The sequence below is a fragment of the Zosterops lateralis genome (assembly GCF_965231275.1).
Source record: "Zosterops lateralis genome assembly, chromosome: 4".
Taxonomy (NCBI): Eukaryota; Metazoa; Chordata; class Aves; order Passeriformes; family Zosteropidae; genus Zosterops; species Zosterops lateralis.
The window spans coordinates 53,788,764-53,815,896 of NC_139765.1; the positions used below are offsets into that span (position 1 = coordinate 53,788,764).

General features: G+C 39.2%; 1 protein-coding gene across 5 annotated transcripts in view; it reads right to left on the reverse strand.

Moving 5' to 3' along the window:
• Positions 1 to 22,748, reverse strand: part of ZNF800 (zinc finger protein 800) — a 31,797-nt gene extending 9,049 nt beyond the window's left edge. The window contains exons 1-6 of one of the 5 annotated variants that reach the window (XM_083859661.1): positions 22,677 to 22,743; positions 21,983 to 22,093; positions 19,644 to 19,739; positions 16,926 to 17,069; positions 13,003 to 14,758; positions 10,119 to 11,623 (exon numbers count right to left, since the gene is read on the reverse strand). In XM_083859661.1, coding sequence (XP_083715787.1) covers position 11,623; positions 13,003 to 14,758; positions 16,926 to 17,069; positions 19,644 to 19,739; positions 21,983 to 22,043 — 2,058 coding nt within the window. In that variant the 5' untranslated portion in view covers positions 22,044 to 22,093; positions 22,677 to 22,743 and the 3' untranslated portion in view covers positions 10,119 to 11,622. Of the gene's footprint in view, positions 1 to 10,118; positions 14,759 to 16,925; positions 17,070 to 19,643; positions 19,740 to 21,982; positions 22,094 to 22,414; positions 22,430 to 22,676 lie in introns of those variants that run through there. The other 4 variants (XR_014589866.1, XM_083859660.1, XM_083859658.1 and 1 more) reach the window with 4 other exon arrangements.
• Between the last annotated feature and the right edge of the window lie 4,385 nt (positions 22,749 to 27,133).

Consider the following 27,133-nt stretch of genomic DNA (forward strand, 5'->3'; position numbering starts at 1 on the left):
GTAGCCTTGTTCTCCAATTAAACATCTATTTTCACTTGGTAAAATTACGTCTCAACCTCGCATCGCTGTGTTGCCTGTCTGGAAAAGTGCCTGACTGTACTTCGTGGATGACTTAAACGCCCAAACTTAGGACAAAGACAATTTTTCTAAAAGCTGTCAAAGCCATCCACTTTTGCTGACTAGATAGGGAATTTAGGACCACCTTTAGGAATCCTGATACTCTGTGTGCTTGTAACTGAAACATAAAATGAGGGGACAGCTGGACAAGATACTTCCCAAGCATCACAGCTCAGTAAACTTTAAATATGTTCAAGAGGCAGCATTTCAGACTCCATGCATAGCTATCGTGGAGAAAACTGATAATTTAAAATATTTAATTTTTTTATTATTTCATCAGGCAGGGACACTAGGTATCAAGCAGATAATTGGATCAGAAATCAAAACAGTTTCTTCTAAAGCTGAGTCACTATTTTTAAAAACTAGTTCTCATTTCCCAAGTTATAATGAAAGCATAGCTCCTGCTATGAAAAATAAAAGTTGAAATTAATTATGGTATGTAACAGCTTCATGAATCTTTGACATACAGCACAGATTAGATTCCAGACTCCTACTGTCCCACCACATAAAAACATTAGTATTTTTTCTCTAACCATATGCACAGAGGCTAATTAACACAAAATCCTTTTTCCTTACTGAAAAAGGAGTCTTCAGGCTTTATTAGAAGAACAGGAAAGCAATTAACTAAAGATTAAAGGGGCTCCATCTGCATGAAGCATGACAGAAATTTGCCAAAAGGAGCAGGAGACAGGTAACAGAGGATATAACCAAAGGAGGGGAGAGAATAAGCATCAGAAGGTTAATATTAAAATCGCAACTGGAGATCTTTTTCAGTAACCTGTTGGAAGTCAGCCAGAGGGGTTAACTGTAATGTAGGCACAAGCTTAGGCAGAAGTCTATGGATTCTGCTCAGGTCAGATTACCTAATCATAATGGTCCTTTCCATCCTCATAAATCTAAACTACACATGTATGAAGACAAAAGTGAACACTAAGCACAAAATCAAGGAAAGGTTTAAATCTAAGTTGAACTAAAACCCTTATTATCATGATAGCAAAAGGCATATGTAAAAGGCACTAACTTTATTCTTGACATTTCTAGCCAAGTATTTATCCCTCTATCAGTATTCAGAGTAAGTGCTATGTCTCATAGGGAGTAGCTGATTGGCATCTTTCTGAAAAAAGACTACAGGACAACTCTGCCAAAATTATCAACCTCTTTGACTCTCCTATCTTAGGATAACACTGGGTTTGTAACATATGATCTCCTCATACAGATTTCTAGAACTAGAACATTATTTAAAAGACATAAAAGTCACACAGTTCTGACTGAGTGTTTCTAACAAGCTGTATGCCAGCACAATCTGACTGAGTTGGAAGTTTCAACTTATTCATACAACCAGGCTTTTTGCCCTATGACAAATTGCAATGCATCTTAATTGGCTTACTTCTGTCCACACAAAAGTTGGCATGTATCTGAAGTCTTCCCTTGTAGCGGTTACTACAGGTCAGGAAGGGTCAAAAAAGGAGGTAGGAACTCATTAGAAGACCAGTAAGTCTCAGGGGGTCCCAAGATCCTTTGACATGTACTGCTAGAGTTGTCAAAGGTTCTATCACGAGTACTGACATGACATTACACATTAGATCTACTTAAAAGTCCATTTTGACAGAAAAATGCAAATGTGAACCACATCAACGAGCATGTCGTATACCTCCTGAAACACTTTGGGTGGATTTATCTGCCTGTAGCTCCATAACAGACCACATTCAAAACCAGGGGCTGTTGTGCCCCTCACCACAGCTCATATGCTCTCAGTGACTGGAAGGAGAGCTGATACCACAGAGCTTCTCAGGGATCATCAAAACCTAAGAGTTCCTTAAGGATAGTGATTAATCTGGTGGATCAGATGACAATGAAAACATGACAGCCAATCTGGCAGGTGCAGCATCCTGTTAGTTCATCTCCGCTGCAGACAAAAATAGTCTGTATGTTGGATGAACAGCTTCTCCCTAATCATTCTCTCTGGCCATCACTGATACTACAACTGATATCACCAGAATCGCAACAATAGCCCTAAAAGAAGAGCCTATTCTCATATCAATTCTCTTTTCTCTTCAGACAAAACAGAATTTAATGGAATAGTGTCGTCTTTGTTAAAAATTGCAGGGTACCATTATCTGTAAGATAGATAGTCTACTCAAACTGCTGTTTTCAGCTAAAACAGAAAGATCTGCAAATCCCAAGTGAATAGAAGGGACTGAAAGTTCATGGTGCTAGTGATTGCACTTCACTCACCTTAAGAATACACAGACTGCAGTGAGAAAACAATAAACTAATCTAGCATTGATGCAACTCAAACACCTTCCTATGCTGTCAGATGTCTGTTAGAGACATTTGGTTGTTAGGTGTATGCTGTAGTTGGTACAGCTGCACAGGGACAAAGCAGGGATGGATACGAGAATGGAATGATCTAAAATTCTTCAGAGCCTGGAGCATACTCTTTATGGAGCTGATGCTTGAGCCACTTGCATGCCTCCAAGTTTCTAAAGGGCAATAGATATGACCTGGTTGAAAGGGCTGTCTGCAAGCAGATGTAAACAAAAAGCCAAAAGAGGAAAGGCATTCCTGGAAATAGCCAATAACACATCTTTCCTTTTTCTTGGAAAGGGTCACAGTGTCAAGGAACCTAGCTAAGATATTGCCTTAGTTGCAGGTGCTGTGAAGAGCTGGGGTAGAGCAGGAAGACCCCAGGAAGCAGCAGAGGAGAAGGTGGGACCTGGCTTCACGACACAAGTGAGCTAGGCAGCCTCCTCACTGATTCAATGCACTCTCACAGAACCCATGCAGTACTAAGTTTTGTTGTGCAGGTGAGGCATTCAAGACTTCTGGATGTTCAGAATTGCAGATATAATCACTGCAGAGAGCTCATTTGCAGTAAACTCATCATTTCACATAAACATTAAATTGTGCACTGTGTGAATCCAATAAATCTGACACAAAGGGCTACAGAATGCTTGCACATGTAAATGGGTCCACAGACAACAGATTGGCACCTACACATTAAATCGTGTATGTCCTGTAGAGGTCATGTACCACCAGAATAACCAAGTTCACTGCATATGTTTTAATCAGTATACAGACCAATTTCTTTAGAGGCAGAATAAGAAGCTATGAAAAAAAGGGGCTCTGATGTGGCACTACTGGTTTTAGCCATTATCCAAGACACAGTCTATATACATACAGTCACTATACTGTATACCGACCTGTATATGCTTCATTATAGCTCCCAATGTAGTATTGTATCCCCTGCAGTTACTGGTTAGAATGTGAGATATTTTTCCATTTTAAAGAAGAAAAAACAAACAAAAAACCCAGCAGTAACAACAACCACCACCACCTCAAGACAAAATAATATACCAAAACCACACAAATTCTCATTTGGAAAACACACTAACTGCTTTTCAGTTCATATTATTCTCTATCTTTTGGCAGAAGCTGTGTTAACTTGAAATTAGGTGGTCGTCTATACGAAAAGTATAAAAGAGACGGTATCTATCTGTAGACATGACCCATGTTTCTCCTTTCCAACAAGCAAGTCTGGGAATAGAATCAGATTCCAGGTCTGAAAAAAAACAGGTTAGCAGACGCTAAATAACACAACAGTGCAGAAATTTCTATTTACATTTTCTAATGTCTTCCACCATTCCCAAGATAAAGTTTCTGCATTTTAAAAGGTGGAGGTAATTTTGTGTTCAGCATTTTGCTTTTTAAATAGAAAGGTAAGTTAAATGAAGCTTAGAGGAGGTGAAAGACATTAGAAAATTACAATTCCTCTCTTAATATTCAGTAAGGGAGTAAGTAACAAAAAAGGAGCTTAAGTGTTGTTGAGCTGCACAGATTTTTGATGTGCTAATTTTGAGAGAGCATCCTGGTAGATTACACCTAACCTCGATACAGTGCATTGTCCCCAGCTATTCCTCAGCCTTGGGGACAAAGAGCAAGTGCAACCAAGCAAACCTTAAGTCTTTGTCCTTACAATTCGAAAATTTCAAATGTCACAACTAGGAACTGGTTACAGAGATCACATTAATGATGGCTCACTCCTGTGTCAAAGGCCAGCCCTCGGCAGTAACCTGTCTCGGCTTTTGGAGCACCCGCTTGTCCCCAGGCCGCGCTCACAGCCCCGGGCGGTGTGTCAGCCCCAGCCGTGCCCGGCTCGCTGCTGCCCTCTGCCGGCAGCCCAGCCCCGCAGGCCCGGCCCCGCAGGCCCGGCCCCGCAGGCGGACACGGGACGGCAACGGCGGAAAGGCCTCCACTGAAAACAGCTGCGACACAAACTGAGATCACTGATTGCACATGCCAGTCTCCCACAGCCAGAACAGCAGCAGCTCAGGCGGCGCAGGGTGACTTCACCCTTTCCATCCCAGAAAAGGACCGAAGTGTGCTCCAGGCATTGTGGGGTTTCCTCGGCACTGACCTACCAGTGTTCAGCCTCCCCCCTCACCAGCCAGTGCAAACCTGAAAATCCTTATTCCTCACCAACCCTGGGCTGCTCCCACAGAAAGATTTTCCTTCTGCTGCTCCGCTTGCATCCACCACTCCAAAAGTGAGATTTCGTGCAGGCTCATCATCTTCTGACTCCTCTCCCAAAGTCTCCCTGGTCCAGGGAAGAGGATGAGGTGTTACGGCAGTGTACAGTCACAGCCTAATAATAACCATAGCCCTACTGTCCTTCCTGTCCACACACAAAACACTTGCCCAAAGCATTCACTCTTTATACCAAGGCAAACACAAGAATTGTTTTTTAAGGCAGTGAATGCTGTAGGAATTACCCTGTTCCTCTCAGGTGCACCCAGTATAAGACAGTTCAAAACAGAAGCACCAGCCTCACGTCCTTTCATGAGTCTTGCCGTAGTTGCCATAGTTATTAGTTATTAATATAATTTGTTGATTGATTATTTTTTGCTCCAAAGTTAGAAAGGGTAGCTCCAAAGGCAGCAAGCCCCTTAGGAGCAGAGAAACCAGGATCTGGTAATAATTTTAATTTAGTTACATGTTATCTTCAATCTCTCCAAACAACAATTTAATGACTAAGGAGAAAACAATCCAAGAGCACCACACCGCAAATGAAAAAGGGAAAAAAAAAAGTTAAAAACCCACAAGAGAATAATAAACACTTCACTTCTAATTCAGGCACACAGAAATAGTGAGAAAATAGAGCTGGACAGGGCCTAAAGTTCTCAAGCCATTTATCAGGTGCCTAGTGCAGGGAAAGAAATATTACTTCTGGCAGTTGTTTATCTAATCTATTTTTAAAGGCATAAATATAAGAGGATCCACATTGTTCCTGCCTGGATCTCTTCTCATCTTTTTCAAAATCACCCTCTAGAAGACTCCATAACCAAAACTAGAACACCCAAATCAGTGGTGTTTGGATCACCTCATCCTCCAGAAAAAAACCCAAAACACTGACCCAATACTATCCAAATGCAAAGCATTTTTAAAGCAGCTTTCAAAACAGAAACGAACAAAAAATTCTACTTAAAAAAATTAAAGGTTTAAAGAAGCTAACATGATAAGTATATAGATAATTCGAGATAACTCAACCACAGCCAAACAGTAAAATATTAAAAATTGAACTGGGAACTACACGGGTGAGTAATGGAAACATTAAAATGACAGCAAGCACATTCCACAAGGGAAGAGGCTTTTTATGAAAAAATAAGAAAATTGTCTTGTAGCTGTGCTAATGTAGCTATCAAAGTGACATATTTTTATCCTTTCCTTCTTCAACAGAACCTTGCTCACATGTTAAGCTTTACTCCTCAAAAATATTTAAAAATATATTAGGAATTCTACTACTTTGGATTACATTCCTCTGCATTATACTGGTGTAGGCAAACAATCTACTAAGATGAGAATATTAACTCTAAGATATAAAAACATTTTTTTCTGCTCTTCAAGATGCAGAATTATCTTAGTCCGTCACCAGTCTTGTTTTGAAGCCAAGAATGCTAAGAGTTTGCTGGCCATTTCCAACCATTGTGGGTCAGTCCACAGCTGTGCAGGCACTCAGAGTTTCAAAGGCATCCTCCACACTTCTCAGTACGTTTCACCAAGACGAAATTTCTTTCTGAAAGTCTCAGTCAAAACATAACTGAGTACCTGAGTCTGCCTTGCTGTGTTTAGTTACTTGTCTTAACATTTACAGAGGTGAAAACAAGGAAAGAAAACATCCTACCACTGCAACCAGATAACTGTAAACTGAAAGACAGCTTACTGAAAACAAAAATTTGAAAATAGCTCTTCAAAGCGTAATATCTCCAGTATCACCTTGAATAGCAGAAAAGCAAATTCTGGAGTTAAAATCATGAAATAATGATAATTAAACAGTAGCTCAGAATAGCAAATGCCAGATGAAGTATAATTGATGAGGTGTTTGCATATTGTTATACTACAAAAACAGTGACTGGCACAAACTGAACCAATTCCAGCCCAAGCTTCAGGACATTACTGACACTTAAGAAACCAATCCCTCCATGTATTCAGTGTCAAACACCATTTCTACAATGCCTAATTTGTTCACATATGCAAGTATTCCTTGAGGAAGCAAATGGTAATATTTATGTACAGAGATTTAATAAAAAAGACCCAAGTCACAATCTGTTCAGTTCTGAGCAAGGTCAACAAAGTCATGCACCTTGTTTTCCTCGCTTACACTAATGGGAACAAGTACTCTGAAACAGCACAGACACCCGATCCTCAGCCTTGTAAACCCAGCCACCACCTAATCTACTACCAATCCGACACCATGCAGATAAATGTCTCACTGAATTCAGAAACTTTTATACCTGAGGCAAATTATTGATGTCCTTATCTGTCAACATAATGAATATATTTTCGATGGAAAATCCAGCTTTACATATTTAAAAGATGGTGTGCACATTTTAGGCCTGTTCATTCCTAGGTAGCTATTTCTTCAAAGAGTGAGTAGAAATTGAAATTCAGATGTCATGAAGGAAACTGATTACAATTAACATATCTGTCTCAGTCTAAGATTCACCCCACCTGCCTCGTCAGGAGACAGTGACTTCAAACCAGTCACTTTGTCTGCTGCAGGAAGTCACACGCTAACTATAAAACCACAACATCCTGGAGAAGAAAACATCTGAGCAACAGAGTGAAAAAAATGTAAGTACATGTACACTTAAGATCTGCTGCAAACCCCAGACTGTGCTTTCTGGTCTCTGCTCTGCCGGGCACACTCAACCCTTTCAGATAACATCAGCAGCTGTAGAAGATCATCAAAGCAGAATGTTTTGCCCCTAATAATGGAGCTGACTTTCAGGTTCAAGCACATAAGTAATATGAAAGAGCAAATCCAGCTCAGCCAAGAGAGCTGAACCGGCTAGCACTAGAAAGGCTTAAGCTAACACAGACCAGGTACATCCGAGTTGCCTTAGACTGAAATAGCAGGAAAGCATCAAAACAAAAAATACCAGTATTATCAGATGCTAACAAATTTAGTGCAGTGGATTATTGACAGAGAGAACCTCAATCCTATCTATAACTGAGGCAAAACCACCATCAAATCTACTCTCCAAGAGTGATTATTAGAGCAAGATGAAAAAGCCAATTTTTCTCACCCATCCAGACTTTGAAACAACCACGACAGTACTGTTCCTGGCAATGCAGTGAAACAATATATAGTTTCATCTGTTTCGCAGAAAAACGTGTTTGATCTATGTGCTATCAAAGGCTCAGGTAATCTTCATTTTCCACTAAATCTTTCAAGTCAATGATATTGTTTCCTAATTTGAGACATTATTTCAAGTATACAGCATTTCTACTAAGATTACTAATATCTTGATAATACCCAAAGGAATGAATGATCCTAAACAAGTAGCTTTCAAATTACATTCCACCTTGTGTCTATGAAGTTAGTACTTTAAGACTGTAACTGACTGAATACTGTGAAGTAAGCTCCCTAGAAAAGGGAACTAAAGCTTCCCCTCTGATGCCTTTTTCAAGATGAGTAGAGAACCTTTATACCCAGCCAGCAGTCCCTCTTGCATTAGTACAAACACCACAGCTTCTCCATTAATAAAATCATTGAGGGTCCATCATGCTCCAAATAACACATTGTTCTACCTTTGGTTAACCAACTGCTGTATTTCACTGTTCAGCAAAAGGGAATGATGTAAAAAAGGGAAATAAAGATGCCTATCCACAGTCCTTTCAGCCACCACTCAAAACTGACCTCATTTTCTAAGTACTTCAAGGACCCAACCAGTTACATAAATCCTTCACACAGTAGATTTAAATTCATCCCAAGAGAATCCAATAAAAAAACAAATGGTGGTAATGACCATCAACTATCCAAGCTAGATTTCTTTATTCTCCTACAAAACTGAGGAAACCAAGCACTACAAGGACTTCAAGCCTAACATTTCAGACATTTTACACACAAATCTAACATTTCAGACAGAAAAGACATGTAAAACATAAAACCAGAAACCGTTCTAAAAATAAAGACCAAAAAAATAAAACCAGGAAGACCAACAACTTCAGCTGAAAGACAATTAAAGAAAAGATGATTCTGAGACACACATCAGTGTATTAGACTTTAAAAAGCCTGGTGCCACGATAACAATGAGATTCCCTTGTTAGTAAATAAGAGTTCACGTCCCTGAAAGCTAGCTCCACAAGCCTTAGCATTAGAAGACATATACCACTTAAAAAAAATAAAGACAGACTTGCATACAAAATGTTTAGATCATCCCAAAAGTTTTCTGTAAAGTGTCTTGTGGGAACTGACAGTGGTCAGAACATGGATTCAAAGGCTCCAGGCAGAAGCTTGACACCTGTGGGAAAGCCAAGAACAGAACTCTCTGTCTGGCCTAGGAAATCATAAGGTTTCCAAAACAGTCTTGTACATATTCTCCTCCTGACATCTGGTGTTTTTCCAACTTTTTTAGTGGTAGAGATGTTTACAAAAAGGTGGTGGCCTGAAGGACCAATCCTATTCATTGTACATAAACATTGTATAAAAAGAATCTGTCTTTCAATAAACTTTGCTATAAGCCTTCTGAAGAAATTGGAGTTCTACGTGTCGTTACATGAGCCATCCTGAATCGTAACAATAAGTATCTGACATTCACTCTAAATAAAAACTCTTTCAACAAGACTCAACATTAATTCTGAAGGTCCACTAAACGAGACTACATTTGTCTTTGGCTAGCATAAGCGAAATGAGCCAAACCAATGTGCCCCATCAGTGATGCAACACTGCATCTTAATTAAAAACTCATATACAGAGTGCTGGTGAGCAGAAAGCATAACTTTGATATAGGAGTAACTTCATCTTCATGTATTTCAAGATGCAGATTACACACTTACCCGAAACAGACAGCAGAAACCAGAAGGATAAATTGAGAAATGAACAGCTATTCTATCCCTACGTTTTTATTTTAATTTCCCAATCTTAATCTGCAGGCATTCAGTAACATGACTTAAAATGCACTTACATTAATAGCCTAATGTCTTCTTTTATAAAAGAATAAGCAATGGTTATGGCAATTCCTTTTTATATCCAACCATGAAAACAAGAAACCTTCAGCAGCCATCAATGTTCTTTCCAATGGAAAACTAGGTAATCCTATTTTCTCGTTAAACAAAAAAAAAAAAAAAAAAAAAAAAAAAAAAACCACCTCAGCATAGCCTATCTTCTTCAATATTTTGTTCTAAAAGGGTAACAACAACCAGAGTTCTTCAGTTAAGGAAGAGATTCCTTTACAAGCAACAAAAGGCCAGTATGAGCAGTGTTTGCCAAAAATACAGTAAAGGTTGACCACCAGCGTGAAGTGTTCGCTCCACAAGTGCCAGATTTTTAATTAAAAAAAAAAAAACAAAAAACATTTATTACAACAGAATATTACAAACAACTAGCTTCAATAATCAACAAATAAAACTTTACAAAATGCAAACAATGTAATTTCCAATTGTGGAGTGAGATATCCCAAGTTTACAAACACATCTTTTTGCTTATGCCCACTTAAAAATCATTTCCAGTCTGCTTTATTTTCCATCAAATACAGTACATTTATCCAAACAAAAGCATGTACATTCAATATAGAACATTTTGAGCAAAGCTACAATCTTAGTTCCCATTCACAGTATTTTTAGTGCAATGCACTAACAGGGCCAAATAGTTCTCTATCCATAAAAGCATTTTTACTCCTGATCTTGTGATCAACATTTAGATATATTTTATACAAAAAAAGTATATATGAACATGAGGCACCTCCCTAAGTAAGGGAGTGAACCGATATAAAAAACATGGTATTTCTTCCGATGTACAATACCTTTCAAATTGTAGCAATTTGACACAAATCACTAAACAAAATATTTTCTAAAAGGTAAAAAATAAAAAACAAACAAAAAACAAACAAAAAACCCCAAAACAAAACCCATGATTGCATGAAACCTGCCAAGAATTTTATAATGGTAGGCATGCAACTGTTTTACTACAATCTTGATTAAAAGGTTAAAAAAAGGTATCTAAAACATTTTCCAATTACAAAGTCAAGTGCTACCCATAGTGGTCATTTATGATTTTGAGAGAAAATATATTTTGAGTTTCTCCCAAACTATCCTCCCTTTTTTATTAATATTTAATGAAATAAGCTAACATTATAAGTGGTTGTGCACAGATTGTCTATAATACACATCAGCAAATATTCACTACCTTCATATTAACATTAGTGTGTTGATCTTTCAAAAATAAACTGGAAAAATAAACTGCAACTATCATTAAAGTGCTTGTGTATAATTTTTTTTAAAAAAATTAAAGAATAGAGGAATGTGGATATTCTTGTAAACTTCCTAGATGTTTACAAATTTTTCCTATGAACCACATAACGAAATAAAATGGAGGTCTTTGAAGCAACTTCAGCACAGTGAAATTCAGAATGTCCTTGAACTGGGAAATTAGTCAATATGAACAAACTGAATTTATGGCTAATACTAAAAATTAGTAGAATTCAGCCAATAAACATGACATTGTTTGCTCTTATACATTCATTTGTAATAAATTTAAAAGAGTATGTAACACAACATTCACCAAAGTAGGATATCACATCAAAGTTTGAGCTGTCCATCAATTAGTACTACCAGAGAGGACCAATATGCACGATGAGTTTTCTGAAGATTTCCTAAATGTGGAAAAACCACCTTCTTCCAAAGCTGCTGTTCATTAACTTGTCTCTGGTATATTCTTTTTCAGTTTCAGGAAGTTTGTTCTATCCTGGGTCAAGCTACAACTGCATAGAGATAACTGCTGATTTAGAAGTATGTGCATTTCACTTTAACTACTTCAGTGTTTTGGGAAGTGGTACTGTCCTACAAGCAGTCAGAATGATTATTAACATAATAAGAAAAAAAAACAGCTTATGAATGTATTTCCTCCTTATTAGTACCATTATCAAGAATTAGCAGTTCCAACAACAAACTAAATTCTTTTTCATTCAAATGAACTTCAAACTTTCCGAACATCACTTGAACCTATCTGAAGAGAAATGGGAATAAATTAATGCTTTGAGTTTACCCATATAAATCTGTTTTAAACTACACAACATAAATAATTTATAAGGCTAAATTTTTAATTCTTATTCAAAATGCAGAAGTCACTCCCTCTCTAGAATTCAGCATAATTCAGGGTTCGATTCAGTTCATTTTTGAAGTTCTGCCTAATTCGGTCAGGATTTATTAGTGAGTCACAAAAGTACCACATCACAATTTAAAATAACTAGGTGGTTATTCACTGTGAAAGCTGAACTCAAATCAAATCACCTCCTGGAAAATAGCATTTCAGAGTTGAAATACAGAACAAGGCACATATACTTAGTTTTCTTTTTACCAAATATGCTAGAAAGATGATTCTGAATATGGATGTTAAAAACTACAAGTATCACTATAGTCTCTCTTCATCATATTTTTGTACAATCCCCAACCTTCAGCAATCAGTTGGTCACTTTGAAATACAAAGTGACTGCACGGAAATATTTTCTTTTTCAAAAGGTCCTCTAAAAATAGGCCACCTTTAACATGAAGGCTATGGAAAACTGAGTAACTACAAATACAACCCCTCCAAGTGTAAAAAATTCCCAGAGTACCATGTAAGCAGAAGTTTAGAAAATTCTAGGCCAGACTTCAATACATACAGATGCTTAAAGCAAAAAACTTTGATAACATTTGAACAATTAAAAAATCAAAATACCACAAGTCTCCTGGGCTTATATAAATAGGCATTAAAAGAATGAAATTCTAAATTTGATGACTTCGAAATTATTTGCAGGCACCTAACCCACAATGATTTTAAATCAAAGTGAGTAAGCAACCAAATTACATTTAAAAAATCTGTTCTATGCACTTTTGTTGACAGTGTGTAGGCAATACACATTAAAAATGAAATTCACAAATGCTAATTCCAGTAAGTTCATAGAGATTTTTTTCTGTTATCAGCTTTTACTTTAGTGCTTTTAGTACTTCAAGTGGTGACAGCAAAGTTAATTAAATGAGTTAAGTTATTCACATCAAACAAAATTACTGTTAATTTTTAAAAAATACTATTTTAAAAAAGTATGTATATTAGCTTGATTACAAGAGATGCCTTAAGACAATTTAAAGAGTTGACTTAGTACAGTTTAATCTACATTCCCTCTTTCTACAATGACAAATTTAAACTCTTTTCCAAAATGCTAAAAAAAAAAAAAAGAAACAAATTTGACATCTACTTTTGCATTTAAGCCACTAAACCATAAAATCCATAGGAAATATGTTTTTGGCAATAAATCATCAACAGCAAAAGAAATGCAGCGGTATTGTTGGGGTTTTCTTTAAAAAAAAAAAATAAAATAAGACAAAACACTTTTTCTTTTTCCTCACCAGACAACAGCTTTAGATCTTGTACTTCTGCCTTTGGTTTTACTTTCTTCAGGTGAATGAGATACGTTTGCTTTGTGGGTTTTCTTATGATGTTCTAGAAAAGCTTTTCTGGCAAATGCTTTCCCACATTTATTGCATCGGTGCAGAGAAAAGTTTTTTGTTACTTTTACTTCAATGCCAACATCGGCTCCTTCATACTTTTTATTGGGAGAATTAGAGGTGGCATCCTGTTTTGAACCAATCTGTTTTGTTTCATCCTTCTGAGAGCCTCTTTTTGTCACCTTATTTAGAACAAGATCAATTGGCTTCTTTATTGCTCTTATTTCTAAACTTGCAGTTATTTTCCCAAGGTAGCGAGGTGACTTTTTATGAACCACAGTTATGTGTCTGATCACATCACGCTTACGACGCGTTTCGTAAGAGCAGAGTGGACACCTGTAGTATTTAACATAAATATTATTTCCATCTGTGTGTAATTCAATGTGCTTTGTTAAATTCTGTTTAGAAGTAAATTGGCGCTTACAGAGTTTACAGTAAAGCTGCTTGAAGTCAAAGCCAGCTGAAAGTTTTGGCTTCCTGGTTTTTTGCTGGCCACCTGCAGCAGATGCATTGGTTGATTTAGGAGTTGATTTAGTGGTTGATTTGCAGGTTGATTTACTGGTTGATTTAGAAGTTGATTTAGGGTTTTCAGAGTCCTGTTTAACCTTATTTTTCTGTGCTGATGGTGTGTTCTTTTTCTCATTTGAATGATTTGTTCCCTTTAATTCATTCTGTGGAGAAAGCGCAGTGGAAGGGGGTGAAGGTTCTGCAGAATCTGCTGGTTCAACTTTTATTTCTGTGCCATTGGTAGTATTGTTGGGTCCTTTCTCTCTTTTAGAGTTCTTTCCAGAAAGAGTTATCTTGTGAACAATTTGCATATGTCTTTTCAGCATTATTTGTGAACTATATTTTCTCTTGCACAGAAGGCATTTGCATGCACTTAAATTGTATTCAGCCTTTGAAGACGACTTTTGTTTTCTGGTCTTAAAAGATTTTTTAGCAGAAACTGTATCCAAGAACAAAGGTTGCCCAGGCTTTGTAGCTATATCAGGAGTAATGGAATCCCTTCTTAATCCTCTATGAACTTCATCAAAATGCCTTCTTACATTGGCTTTTGTGGCAAATGATTTATAACACACAGGACAACTTCTACCTAATGTTACAAGAACATTCTTATTTCGTCCTTTTGCAGAGCACTGGTTTAGTTTCTTTTTTGTTTCTATGTATTTCTTTAACTCTTCCATCTTTTTTTTGTGTACTTTTCGAATGTGCCGGCGAACACTGCGTCTTGAATGAAATTCCTTCCTACAGAGGCAACAAATCAACTGGTGGCCATAATCAGAATTATCCAGAGAGTCCGAGTCAGGATTTACTGCTGGTGGCTGCTCTTCAGGAGTAGGTATCACCTTGTTTGTAACAGGATCAGCAGGAGGTAATTCTACAGCCTCCCCAGATGGGACTGGGGCTGGAGCTGAAACAGTCTTGGGTTGCTCAGTGCTGGGTTCCTGTATCTGTACTGGAGCTTGATCAGGGGTATGGCTACTTTCTGTGTTCTCATCTGGGCTATCAGTCCTTGACACATATTGAAATACAGCATTTTGATTAGTTTCTATAGGTTCCAATGTAATGATATATTCTTGCTTATCTACCCTTGGATAGATTGCTTCAAGAAGGTCATTTATGGCTTGACTCTGCTTATCTTTTGTATCTGGGAGGTCTGTGAAAAGAGGAAAAGGTATTTTTTAAATGATTTGGTAATTTCCAATTATTTAAATTTCAAAGTAGCTTTTAACCACTATGTGAATTCAGTGTCCAAATTTCACAAATCCTCTTTTGTACTCTCTGAACATTCAAAGGCTTTAGGTAATCATTACAAGTTGCCTTTTTATTAAAAGCCAGCATTGGAAATAACCCTCCTGGAGTGCTAATGTGAAAGCCACCTGAACTAAAAATTTCTATGACTGGAATTAAGCTGGTCTTTAAAAAACTGTATCAATTGCAAAAATAACATCATTTGACTGAGCCTGTTCTGCAGGTGTGCAACTAAGCCTGAAGTATCATTAAAAACCGATTTTCCTACTGTGGGACACAGGCACTCTCAATAAAGGAACCTAATTCTGGAAATAAGCTCTTCTCTGTGAATTCTGAACAATCCTTACTAAAGAATGAAACATCTGTGTAACCTGAGCATTGCATGAAGATATAAGTAGATAATATTTTACAGGTCTCAGAAATACTCTCTTTTGAAATGCCAAATTAGTTCAGTGCTCTAGTTCCCAGTGTGACACTCAAAGCATCTGCAATGGCACAACTAGGAAGCCAGGGTCCTACAGCAAAAAGGTGAGGCACTGAGATGACATAGTTCAAATTATTGTGAATAATTTTAAAGATGTGAGCCCTGGTAACAGTTAGTTAAAAACCCACAGTCAGAGTTATTCCTTCTACACCCAGCAATACATGGAAAGTATCAATACAAAACAGGCTGTTTTGTTGCTCCAAACCCATTTTTAACACCTTTTACAGTCAGTTTCAAATGAGCCTATCTATATAGTTTTTACCAAGAGTAAAAAGCCCTTCCTATTTTATAGGACCTTTTAAGACTACTTCATGACTATACTGAGTGAACAAATTTTTCACCATGGTGTGCTGAACTTTTATTCCTGTCTCTTGTTCACTATCTTTTATTTATTGAAAAAACTCCCACTTAGTTCAATAACTATACTCAATTTTATATAAAGCACAAATATTTAGTCTAATCCACAGTGTGTAGTATTATTCCTTTTATTTGCACCTCTCATAGTGAACAGTGGAAGTTATTTTCATTGTATGTTACTTGCATGTTATTTCATATTAACATATGAAAGTTAATCAGAAAGTTAAATGAAGGCGAGAATGCCAGGTGCTGGACATGAAGTCTTCCTCAGGGGAATCTTACTTTGCTTAGAAACTATTGCATCTAAAGTCACATGCATTTCTAACCTTGCTTTGAAACTACAAATCAACCCCTCCCACAGAGAAGCTCTGTGACTCTCCAACTGGCCAAGCAGGATCATGTAAGGAAGGTGACAGTATAGGCATTTTCACCTTCTCCTTTCAGCTGACGCCAACTTTACTTAGATTAACAAAATGTCATCACTGGAATGAGACTGGAATAAATTTTCCATTAAAAAAATATAGTTCTTGGCTTTTCCCTCACTATTTAAGTTACTTCATTTAATAATAAAGTTTATTTTCTACAACAAAGATGTTGGGCAAGGCATGATCACAGAATATGTTGAAGCAGCACACAGTGAAGTGAAGCAGGTAAAAAGAGACAGCATTATTCAAGCACAGATCCTTAAATAAAAGGGTAATCATTTAGTCTGTGTTTCATACTAAGACCAAAAGATTGCATCCAGGACACAAGCACTGCAAGGGCTTTCTTAGTACAGGAGAATATTGACCCAGGTTGCTTCACAGGAGCAGCCAAAGTCCATCAGAGCTATGATGGCCTAAAACGGAAAGACCCTGTAAGAGCCACTGTTTTCCATGAGATTAGTTTCCCAGTCCTTCGACATGCTTTTGGTATCTTTCACAGTAACGGACAGATTGGGAAAAAAGGGGAAGAAGGAATAGAAAGTGTGACACTTAATTGAAAGGCTACATGTATAAACTAGCTATCTAATTATGATATTGGCATGGCTCTTAGTCGTTAATTCATATAAAGTCACTGCTGTAGCTCCTTGAACAACATAAAAGTGATCTACGTATGTTACTACGGTAATTTAGATCCATCTCTCTTTTTTTTGCATTTCTGTTCCAGGTACGTTTCTGTAAATGGTAAAGAAAGATAAGTTTTTCAACTTCACATAGCTTTATTAAACACTTAAATTAGTAAGACTTACTATCATCCATCTGAAGACTTGGAGGACAATAAAACTTTTTATGAGTAATTAAATTTGGTAATCCTCTGAAGAGACTCCGGCACAATTTACACTCAAAAATGGTGTCCACATCTTTTAACAAGATATGTTTAAGCTGTTTCGTTCCTGTAATAAAAGAAATATTACACTTAAGGAAGGCTTCCTGTTTATCTCTTAATTCACATTATCCCATGAAGGTAGAAAATTTTAGACAATGAATAATTATAACAGCATTTTATCTTTCTTTAATGCTACTTCATTTGTACTGTAAGTTTACGATACATGCTCCAAATTTCACTACAAAGACAAGATTAGGATGAAAAAAAAACCCTCAAGAGTTACACACATTACAGTTCAAAGAAAGTTTTTATTGTAAATCATTGCACTAACACCTAACATTAGGAAAGTTCTTACTACGGTACTTGGTTGCTGGAATACAACTGCCCAAGAGGAAAGAATGAGCACCCAGAGCACTTAAAGTCTGTAGTGTTTTTTCTTTAGGTTTATCCTACAGTGCTAAGAAAACAAGACACATACAGCTTCATACTTCACACAGAAATGGCACCTGGTAAGGCAAAATGCATAAAACAGACCAAAGAGAATAACTAACACCAAGAGCTGTAAAAATAGAACAGGTCAAGAAATCTTACTACACGTAGACCCAAGTCTAAGATGATGACACTTAGACAAGACAGTAGAAATGCAGGCATATTTTCAGCCTGATGAGAGGAAAATCCATGCAACTTAAATCTGAAAGATCTCTATTAAAACATATGGAGTATGATAAAATATGCCAACTTTCCAGACTATTGTGCATTGTATACAAAGATAGTTAGATCTAGCATTGTTGAGGTATTCCAGCTCCTGTCACTTTCTTACACTTCAAACTTACTCCTTCATTTCTCACCTCATGAAAATTATGAATGTAAGGCCTAAAATTAGCAATAGACTACTAAATGATAGTAACCCACCCCAAATTAGAAAGGAGCACTAACTAACCAAATTCAGCTACTTTATCTGTCTTGATTTTTCTTAGAATTTAATTACTCAAAACTAATCAAGCAAAAATATAACAAAACTGGACCATGAATAAATAGTATCAAGCAGCTATGGAACAGGAGCAGCAAGACATTCTTCAAGTTGAACTACAAGGTCAAGTGTTCTGTCATCCCATTACATTTCTCTTAAGAAGTCCTTTCAAAGATCAAACTCAGAGTCACACTGCAGAACTATTTTCTAAATTAAAATCTTTCAAATATTAATAATTTCATAATAGGCATCAGTCATTCAACACAAATGGGTCTTCCCAAGAAAACTTTTTTTTTGTACAATAGCAGTACTACAAAGCTTTTTAAATCTGAGTTTCAGCAAAGCACAGTGTCTTCTTCATTCCCTTTAAAACAGTATCCAAACTTGACCACCTGAGGCTACCACAGTTTCTGCTCCCCCCTCCACGCCTTCCCAAGCCATACCCACCGCTCTTTGAGTGTTACTAACCTCACCTTCATTTGACCTGCATTTTTACAAACAGACTACTGGACAAATATTTATATATAAAAATTGTACAGAGCTCCCTTCAAAAGCAAGTTGTTTACTCACCAATCAATATTTGAATTTATGCATATAAAGAAAATCCAGCTGAACAAAACTGAACATGCTTCATGTAGATAAAATTCCATGCTGTTTATGCATGCCCAAGCCCCAAACTCCAGTCTCAAATAAGAATCAAATACACTTTTTCCATAATGAAATGTTGCTTGTTCAAAACTAGCCAGTAAAATCTTTGTCTAAGTCCTCTTGCCTTCTGTCCAACCTCCCTGATGCAGGTGACTGATGGTATCAAAGTAAGCTATCAATTTAACACCTGCCAGTGAGGACAATCTGGAAGTAGCTCAGAGACAATGTATCTGCAAACTAGCTTGTGCTATTATCAGTAGATATTCCATTGATCTGCTTCAAGCAAAAGAAGCCTGTCACACATATCTGAGGGCTCAAGCAATCTCAAGCAAACTAAAAAAGGTTACTAATGAATAATCTCACATCCTGTTTTTGTATTAAGTTATTGAAACGCTAGTGGACAACTTAAATACTTTTTACAAGACTCAGACCAGACATGCATCTCACTGCACAGCAGCAGTGTTTTTATACATGACATATTTCATATACTTAAAAGCTCTATGTGAAAACATCTAGAAACACATAGGTAGTAGCACTTAAGACCAAGAGCTGTAAAAATAAAATGTTTGGTTTGCCACATTAGAGGTGTAGAAACATTCAAGGTTTCAATCATCCCTGGCCTGCCTCTCCAAATGCTTAGCTGTTCATTGCTATGTATTGCAACTCCCAAAATCAATCAAGGAACACCTTTAAAGTAATTTGATAAAGCAATTTAAGACATTCAATATAAAGTCTTTACTTCACCTCAGGAGTTTTATGATAAACTCATTGATAATAGCAGCAGAAATGACACAAAGCAGAACAACAAACTTAAAAATTAAGGTTTTTGAAGGATGACGATACAGCAATATCTGTATCTTCATTACTTTCTATGAAAACCCTTATTAAAAGAACACCTAATTCCAAAAATCTACAAATATTTTGCAAATATGCATAAAGTAAGGTCCTGGTTATTTTAATACATTGAATAAAGATAACTCTTTTAACAAGGCACTGAACTTCTTAAGGGTCATGGTTTCCTACCTGATCGAAAACACTCAATGATTTGTTGAATACCAGATTTTGATGTTTGCAGAGGTTGCTGCAATAACGGAGGATCACCAGGTTCCAACAGATGCACTGAAATATACAAAAGGATAATAAGCCATTAGAAAACACTCAGGTGATTTCTGTAATTTAGGAATTTTCCATACATACAGTAAACTAGCTTAAAAAAACAGCCAGAACTACATTAAAAGTAGCCTTACTCTAAAATTTTCACTTATGTTGAAGTAAAAAACAGTCAACACTGAATTTTCCAGGCATGATACCTTCTGACAGTTTGCTGCCATTATGACCACTTACAAAAATATGTATTCAAAGCTACATGTAACAAACACAGAAACCTATAAATACATAAAACTGAACTAACTCACTAGAAATGTCTATCAATTAAAGTAATTCCCCAGAGCAATCTACTTGACTCCAATTGTTAAAACCAAACGAGATGGATAAAAGACCATTACAAAATACTTCACAGCACACTACATGACTTAAATGTTGCCACTATGCACCTAAACACTGAAGCCAAATGTAAACTAGCAATGATCAGAAAAAAGCACAAACATAGCAACATAGCATACACCAAAAAAACCCTATCATAGTATTTTAACCACGAAAACTACATTCAATAAACTCTTCAGGTTGAAATAAACTGCTGACAGAATACTTTATTTCTGAGCTTTCATTCCACATCATATTCTTTGCAAAAGCGATTGAAACTAAAACATATCTTAATCAGAATTTTTAGCCATTCCAATATGCAGTATTTATGCACATGAAAATTAATAGCACTCCACTGCTGTATGTAGATATGGCAATTAAGCTGTGCTCAGAAGGAAACCCAAATGTACAGGAATAAGACCATTTCTTGATGCATGTGTTTACAAAATCATTAGTTAGATCTTCTTTTATATTTCTTATTGACTAAACAGCCAGCCTTGCACTTCATAAACTGTCTCCCACTTTAACCATTTGGTTTGATTTTAACCCCATTTTAAGGTTTTCATTTCTAAATGAAGCACTGAGATCTCTATGAAATTTATTTTTAATAAAGGCCAGTTGAGGCATAGTATAAAACTATTTAGAGATAATACATGAAAAAGACTAAACAAATTTTGCCAGGAACATTGAGCTAAAAGATAAAAGGTTATAAATAAATTCTAGCTGAAAAGAACATCAGAAAACAAAGCACTTTTAAAAAGGAAAACAGAATGAACACTCCACCCAACTATCATGGTCCTATAATACACTATTACATATACAAACACATAACAACCATGACAAATCAGCTAATCATTTGGGGATGTCTCACACAATGACATATTGTATCCTAGACTACTCCCTATACTTCAAAACAAAACATTTTGGTTTGTTTACAGCCTCTAATATGCATGTACAACACCTACTGACATCAAGAGGAATAACACAGGTGAGGCAGACCCAACGCATCACTGTTAATTTGTCAGGCAAGAAAAACAGTTCCATTTCTTTAAGGCATTAGAACAACTCAAAACTATTTCATCGTCAACACAAAGAAATGTTTCTACTAACTGAACAATATCTTCTCTCAAATTACGTTTCACTAAAGGGGCATAATTAAAGTCACTATGCTCACGCTTTCATCTGTTAATTCCCCAAACTGATGCCTTTCTTCTCAAAACAAAAGTGAAAGCATCCGAATAGCATCTTTCTTCCAAAAATATAAGTGAAAGCATCCAAAAAAACTCTATAACAAGGCTAAAAGAAACAAAATTGCCTTTAAAAATACCAATTATAACAATAAGCAGAATAATATCAGAAGCATCTAACAGGTTGGCTGAACTTTCAGAATATTCATTACAGTTTCCACTCGTGGCACCTTTCACATCACTCAGTCATGGAATGGTCTTCAATTTCACCAGAGCTCACCAGAGAAGACAGAGTAAAAATATAAACAACAAACACAAATGATTGCCAGAAACACCATTTTACAAAAAAAACCCTGAGAACACTGCACGTTTTGGACACAAAACAGTCAGCTGTTTTATACAACTTCTTACATTCCTCTGCTCACTGCATACAATGCCCATGTGGTGGCCTAAGGATTATCCCACATCCAGCATGCAAAATATTCTCTTCCTGAAATTATTTTAAGGCAACAGTTCAAGGTTACAAAAAAAAAAAAAAAAAAAAAAAAAAAAAAAAAAAAAAACCAACACTTCCAAAATTCAGAAACTTTTTATAGCCAGAGCTGACACTAATGATATACATTCACAACCCTCACAAGAGTTTCTACAAGCTTTTAATGAAGGAGATATGCAAACAGCTGAAGCATCACACACCTGGTTCACAGCATCCATGGTGATGGTGGTCAGTCTGACAACACTTGTCCCTTAGAGGCATTTTCCGTGCGCACGACCTACTTTCCTTCTACATCCAGCAGCTCGTTTCTGCTAAAATAAGCAAATTCGCTGTCACCGCCAAAGCAGAGGCGGCCGAGGAGCGCGCCAACCCCGCACACCCACCTCCTACGGCAGCAAGGCCGGGCAGGCCGGAGGCAGCGGCACCGCTGGCGCAGGAGAAAGTTCCCATTGTTTTCGGCAGGTCTCACGACGCCCCCTGCCAGGGCCGCGTTGAGCACGGCCCCGCTCCCGCCCCGCCGCCACCTGCGCCTGGGCCCGCGGGAGAGCCCGGCCCGCCCGCCCCGCTGAGCCCGGCCCGGCCGCACGGCCCCGCGCCCCCTCCGCGCCCGGCCCGCCGCGCTCCGTCCCCACCTCGCAGCCTCGTCCCGCAGCCGCGCCGATGTCCCCGGGCTCCCGTGGGGAAAGCCGCGTCCCCGGCAGCCCCGGGCTGCAGCGTTCCCGCCGCGGGGCCGGGCGCTCCCTCCGCGCCGCCGGAGCCGCAGCCGCAGCCGGAGCGGGGCGCTCCCGCCGCCCGCCACGCGCAGCCCGGGCGGGAGGGGCGCGCGGCCGCAGGTGACAGCGGGCGCCGCCGACGGGGCGGGCGCGGCGGGCGGGTGCTGCGGGCCGGCCCTACCTGGAGAGGACGGGCGGCCTCCCCCTCCCCGAATTAAACTTTATTCGCCCCTGTCCCGCCAGAGCGGCGGCCGCTGACCCCGGAGCCGGATGGGCACGGGGGCAGGAAGTGACTGCGGTCCTGGCGGCGAGCGCCCGCCCAGTGCGCAGGCGCCGCGCCCGCCGCTGCCCGGCCCGGCCCGGCCGCACAGGTGCCGGGGGGGGGCGGCCGGGCCCGCGGGGCTGCGGCCGGACACGGGAGGAACCCCGGGCGGGCTGAGGCGCGGTGCCCGCCACGGGACCCTCCCGCCGGGCGGGGACCGGCGCCGGCTTTGTCCCGGCGGGGAGAAAGGCCCGCGCTGACCGCCGCGCCCGCCCGCGATGCGCAGCGCTGCCCTGAGGGCGCCGGTGCCCGCACACAAGTGGGAGCAGCCAACATCCCCGCAGCTGGCATTCCTGCCCTCTGCCAGCCTCGTCTGGGCCACTACGGTGTAAAAAAATATGAACCAAACCACCTGTTGTTCTAATAGACGTACCAAGGAAAAGGACAGATTAATGTTTTGAACACTGGAGGAAAAACTCGTGTTTTGAAAGAGAATTGTGTGATCTGTATGGCAAATAGCGGCCCCGGGACGTCGGTGCAGTGCAGAGTTGCAGGGCAGCCGGTGCCTCCAGATACGTTTCCACAGGGTCCTGCTTAGTCCTGTGGGCTCTCAGTGCGCTTCTGTAGCCACCTCGGGTTGTTGAAAAGGTGATAGTTGGCTTTTCCCAAAGGAAAGGGTAAGACTAAGTCTTCATACACTTAAGGAAAAACTTCTGCCGTTGAAGAAAAATCTGTAAGGTAATGTCAGGAATAAACACATCATCATCGGAAAAATGCTGGGTGATGATACCAACACAGAAACAATCTGTCAAGCTCTGGATTGTAATAGCGTCACTTAATGGAGATACGACTGATGGTTTCAGGCAAAGTTCCAAGTCACGAGATAGTCTGTCTGAGAGTGAGATGTCTCACATTTTGTCAAATCGGTCATGGAGAGAGCTTACCGTCTGTGGCCATCAACTTGCACACAATGATATCTTCTGTTACAATATGGATATTGATTTAATCACTATGTCTTCTTTTTCCAAAGCAACATGAGACCAAATTCAAACTCCATAAGCTGCATTTGGATTTTGGTTAATAAACTGGAAGCCCCTTAAGTGTCAGAGAACAGTTTAAACAGCTGGGTGCCAAGTAGCATCTTAACTGAAGTACAGCAGAAGTCAATTGAAACCTTTGTGTCAGATAACCAAACACAGGTCATTGTGTATGTCCAGAGGGGCTCTCACCTTGAGTTTAGCTACATCCTGAGCTCTGCTGTGTTTTAGACACACAGTGGAAGAGGCATGAGCTCCACCAGCCGTGCAGCTGCCTCCAGCCCATGTAGAGAGCACTTGGGTAAAACTGTAAAGCTCATTGGTAACAAAGTGCAAGGAATGCAGCTGTCAGCTCTAGTTCTGCACAACAGCCTACTGACTGTTGTACTTGCCTGGGAAGTATTGAACTTTGAGAATTAACATTCTCCACCTTCAAAGAGATGTGGAAATCAGGGTCAAAGATGATCTTACATTCTCACTGATGGCACTACACTACAAATACTGAAATAATCGGGTTATGGCAGTATAACTTTGCATCTTAGACATTTACTATGAACATGGGTAGCCTTGTCACCAATATAATTTTACTCAGTGATCAAAAAGTAAGAAAGGAAAAATCAACCAGCAAATTATAAACCAGCAATGGGAATTTAGAATCTTTTGGTTGTATTTGTGTTTCTGTGTTTAGCCACTCTCAACAGGATTTTTTTCCTCCTTCTAATCCAATGAAAGTTTCTCTTTTTACAGCTTATGGCCTGTATTGTGCTTGCATGCAAGATTTTGGTAGCGACTGGCCTATAAGAGTGGCTTGTCTGGGAGGCTTCTGGAAGCTTTCCTCATGTTGCAGAGCTAATGCCAGCCAGCTCCAAGACTGACTCACCACTGATCAAGGCTGAGTCAGTCAATGATAGTAGTAAAACCTCTGTGATAACATGTTTAAGAAAAAAAAAAGTTACTGCACAGAAGTAATTGTAGCCAGAGAAGAGAGAAACTGCTCTGCAGACACCAAGGTCAGTGAAGAAGGAGGGGCAGGAAGTGCTCCAGGCACCAGAGCTGAGATCCACCTGCAGCCCCTGGAGGACCCAACACCAAAGCAGCTGGATGACCAAAGGAGGCTGTGACCCTGTGGGAAGCTCACCCTGGAGCAGTTTCCTGGCAGGACCTGTGGCCTGTGGAGAAAGGAGCCCATGCTACAGCAGGTTTGCTGGCAGGACTTGTGATCCCATGGGGGACCCATGCTGGGACAGTTTGTTCCTGAAGGATTTTCCCCACTGTTGAAAAAAAGACCCATGCTAAAGCAGTTCATGAAGAACTACAGCCTGTGGGAAGGACTCCTCTCCCTGAGAATGAGGGAGAAGCAGAAATAATGTGATGAACTGACCATATCAATAACCACCTGTCCCCATGCACCACTGCTGGGGAGGAGGTAAAAATCTGGGAATAAAGTCAATCCCTGGAAGGAGGGAGAAGTGGGGAAAATATGTTTTTAAAATTCATTTTAGTTCTCTTCATCCTTCTCTAATTTTGATTGTGTTCAGTTGATTTCTCCAAGCTGGGTCTGTTTTGCCTGTGACAGTGACAGATCTCTCCCCATCCTTATCTCTACTCATGAGTTTGCATTATATTTTCCCTCCCTTGACAAGTTGAGGGAGGGAAGGGATAGAGCAGCTTTGGAGGGCAGCTTGCATCTGGACAATGTCAATGGCCATTCTTTCTTGTCCTTTTCCTATTCATCTCCAAAAAATGAGAAGTTCCTCCTTCTTAGTAACCCCCCATTCAGTGAAGCATTGGGATTATGTCTTCTCAATGTTCTCTTCAAAATAAAGAATCTCCAACCCCTGGAACCATGTTGATTACCTTCTTCTGGATACTTTCTGTCTTCTAAGTATTCCTTGCATACTTAGGAGCTCAAACTGGACACAGTGTTGGAGATGTGGCCTCTCAAATGGCGAGCAGAGAATAATCATCTTAATTCACCCCCTTTGATGTGGCACAGTATTAAGTTAGTCTTAATTACCCCAAAGTTGCAGTGTTGACCCTCATTTCACTTCTTAACTGGGACCCACAGGTTCTTTTTGCAGAGCTGCTATCTCATTAGTCAGTCCTCAGCCTATATCATTGCTAGAGGGTTTTTACTCTGGGTGCAAGGCTTGTCCTATCAGGATGTTCTCCAGCTTGTTCAAGGTGTCCTCACAGAGCAAACCTGTCCTCCAGTATGTCAGACACTCCCTGGTTTCAGCCACTCATTTCACCATGAAAGACCATGGCGCGGGTTATACCAAATGTGCCTTTCTGCCTTCACCCTCTCCAATTTTAGAAATTCCAAATAAGGTTAAGTTCTCTAGTGCTGTATTTTTTGGGAGGTGGAAATGTGTATTTTTGGAAGATGGCTAAACAGCAACTGAAATCTTATTCTGTCTTAAATACATCTTCTTTGCTTTTGTGTTCCACACTTAAGGAAGACCTTAAATGCTAAATGATGGTACTAACTCTTTTGCTGTTTTTCTAGTGGATAACAAAGGGCTCTAGGAGGGGAGTAAAGCAGCTGCTGGAGGTGTTTTGTCATTTATTTCACTCATTTGCAGGCAGACACACATATAAGCACTTAAGGAAGTCTTGTACCCTATCCCTTTTCCTAAAGGAAACTGAAGATTTTAATCTGTCCTATAGAATTTGGCTGAAAAGACAATAGACAGAGAAAATTATATCACCCCAAAAAGATTCTGCCTTTCATGTCATTGGGATGAGAAAAGCTAAATAACATATTAGGTGGTCTTTAGGAAGTCAAGATTTGATGAGAGTCTCCAAATTGTGACAACACCCATTATGGAAAAAGTGTGAATGAATGAGCACTGTTGCATGCATGTGTGAATCAGAGTAATTTAGCTGACTTTGTAACCTGTTTGTGGGTGGAAGGCCCTAATCTGTATATTGCTGTTTAACTCCTCATGTAGTTTACAATATAACTGATTAGTAACATGGGCAAACAACCACGCCCGAATTTTGACCAGTCAGCCAGTCAAGTGCAAAGCGTCTCTGGAACTGATAAATGCTGCCAGCACAGATCAGGTAGTTCCACCTGACCTAGCAGAAGGTGCCTTCAGGAGGGTGCTTGCAGAGTGGAGTAATTTCAGCCAGTAGCTGGCCATTGGATCCAGGTAGCAAAGATTCCAGTAAAGCTCACTTCACAACATACTGCTGCAGTTGTTCATCCATGAGGTTAAACTGGAACTTGGATCCAATTTGAGTTTCGTTGTGTAAAAAAAGAACAAGCATATGATGTTGCCTGACTTCAAAAAATAGGATATTCCTTTGCAAAATATGTACAATAATTGAAAT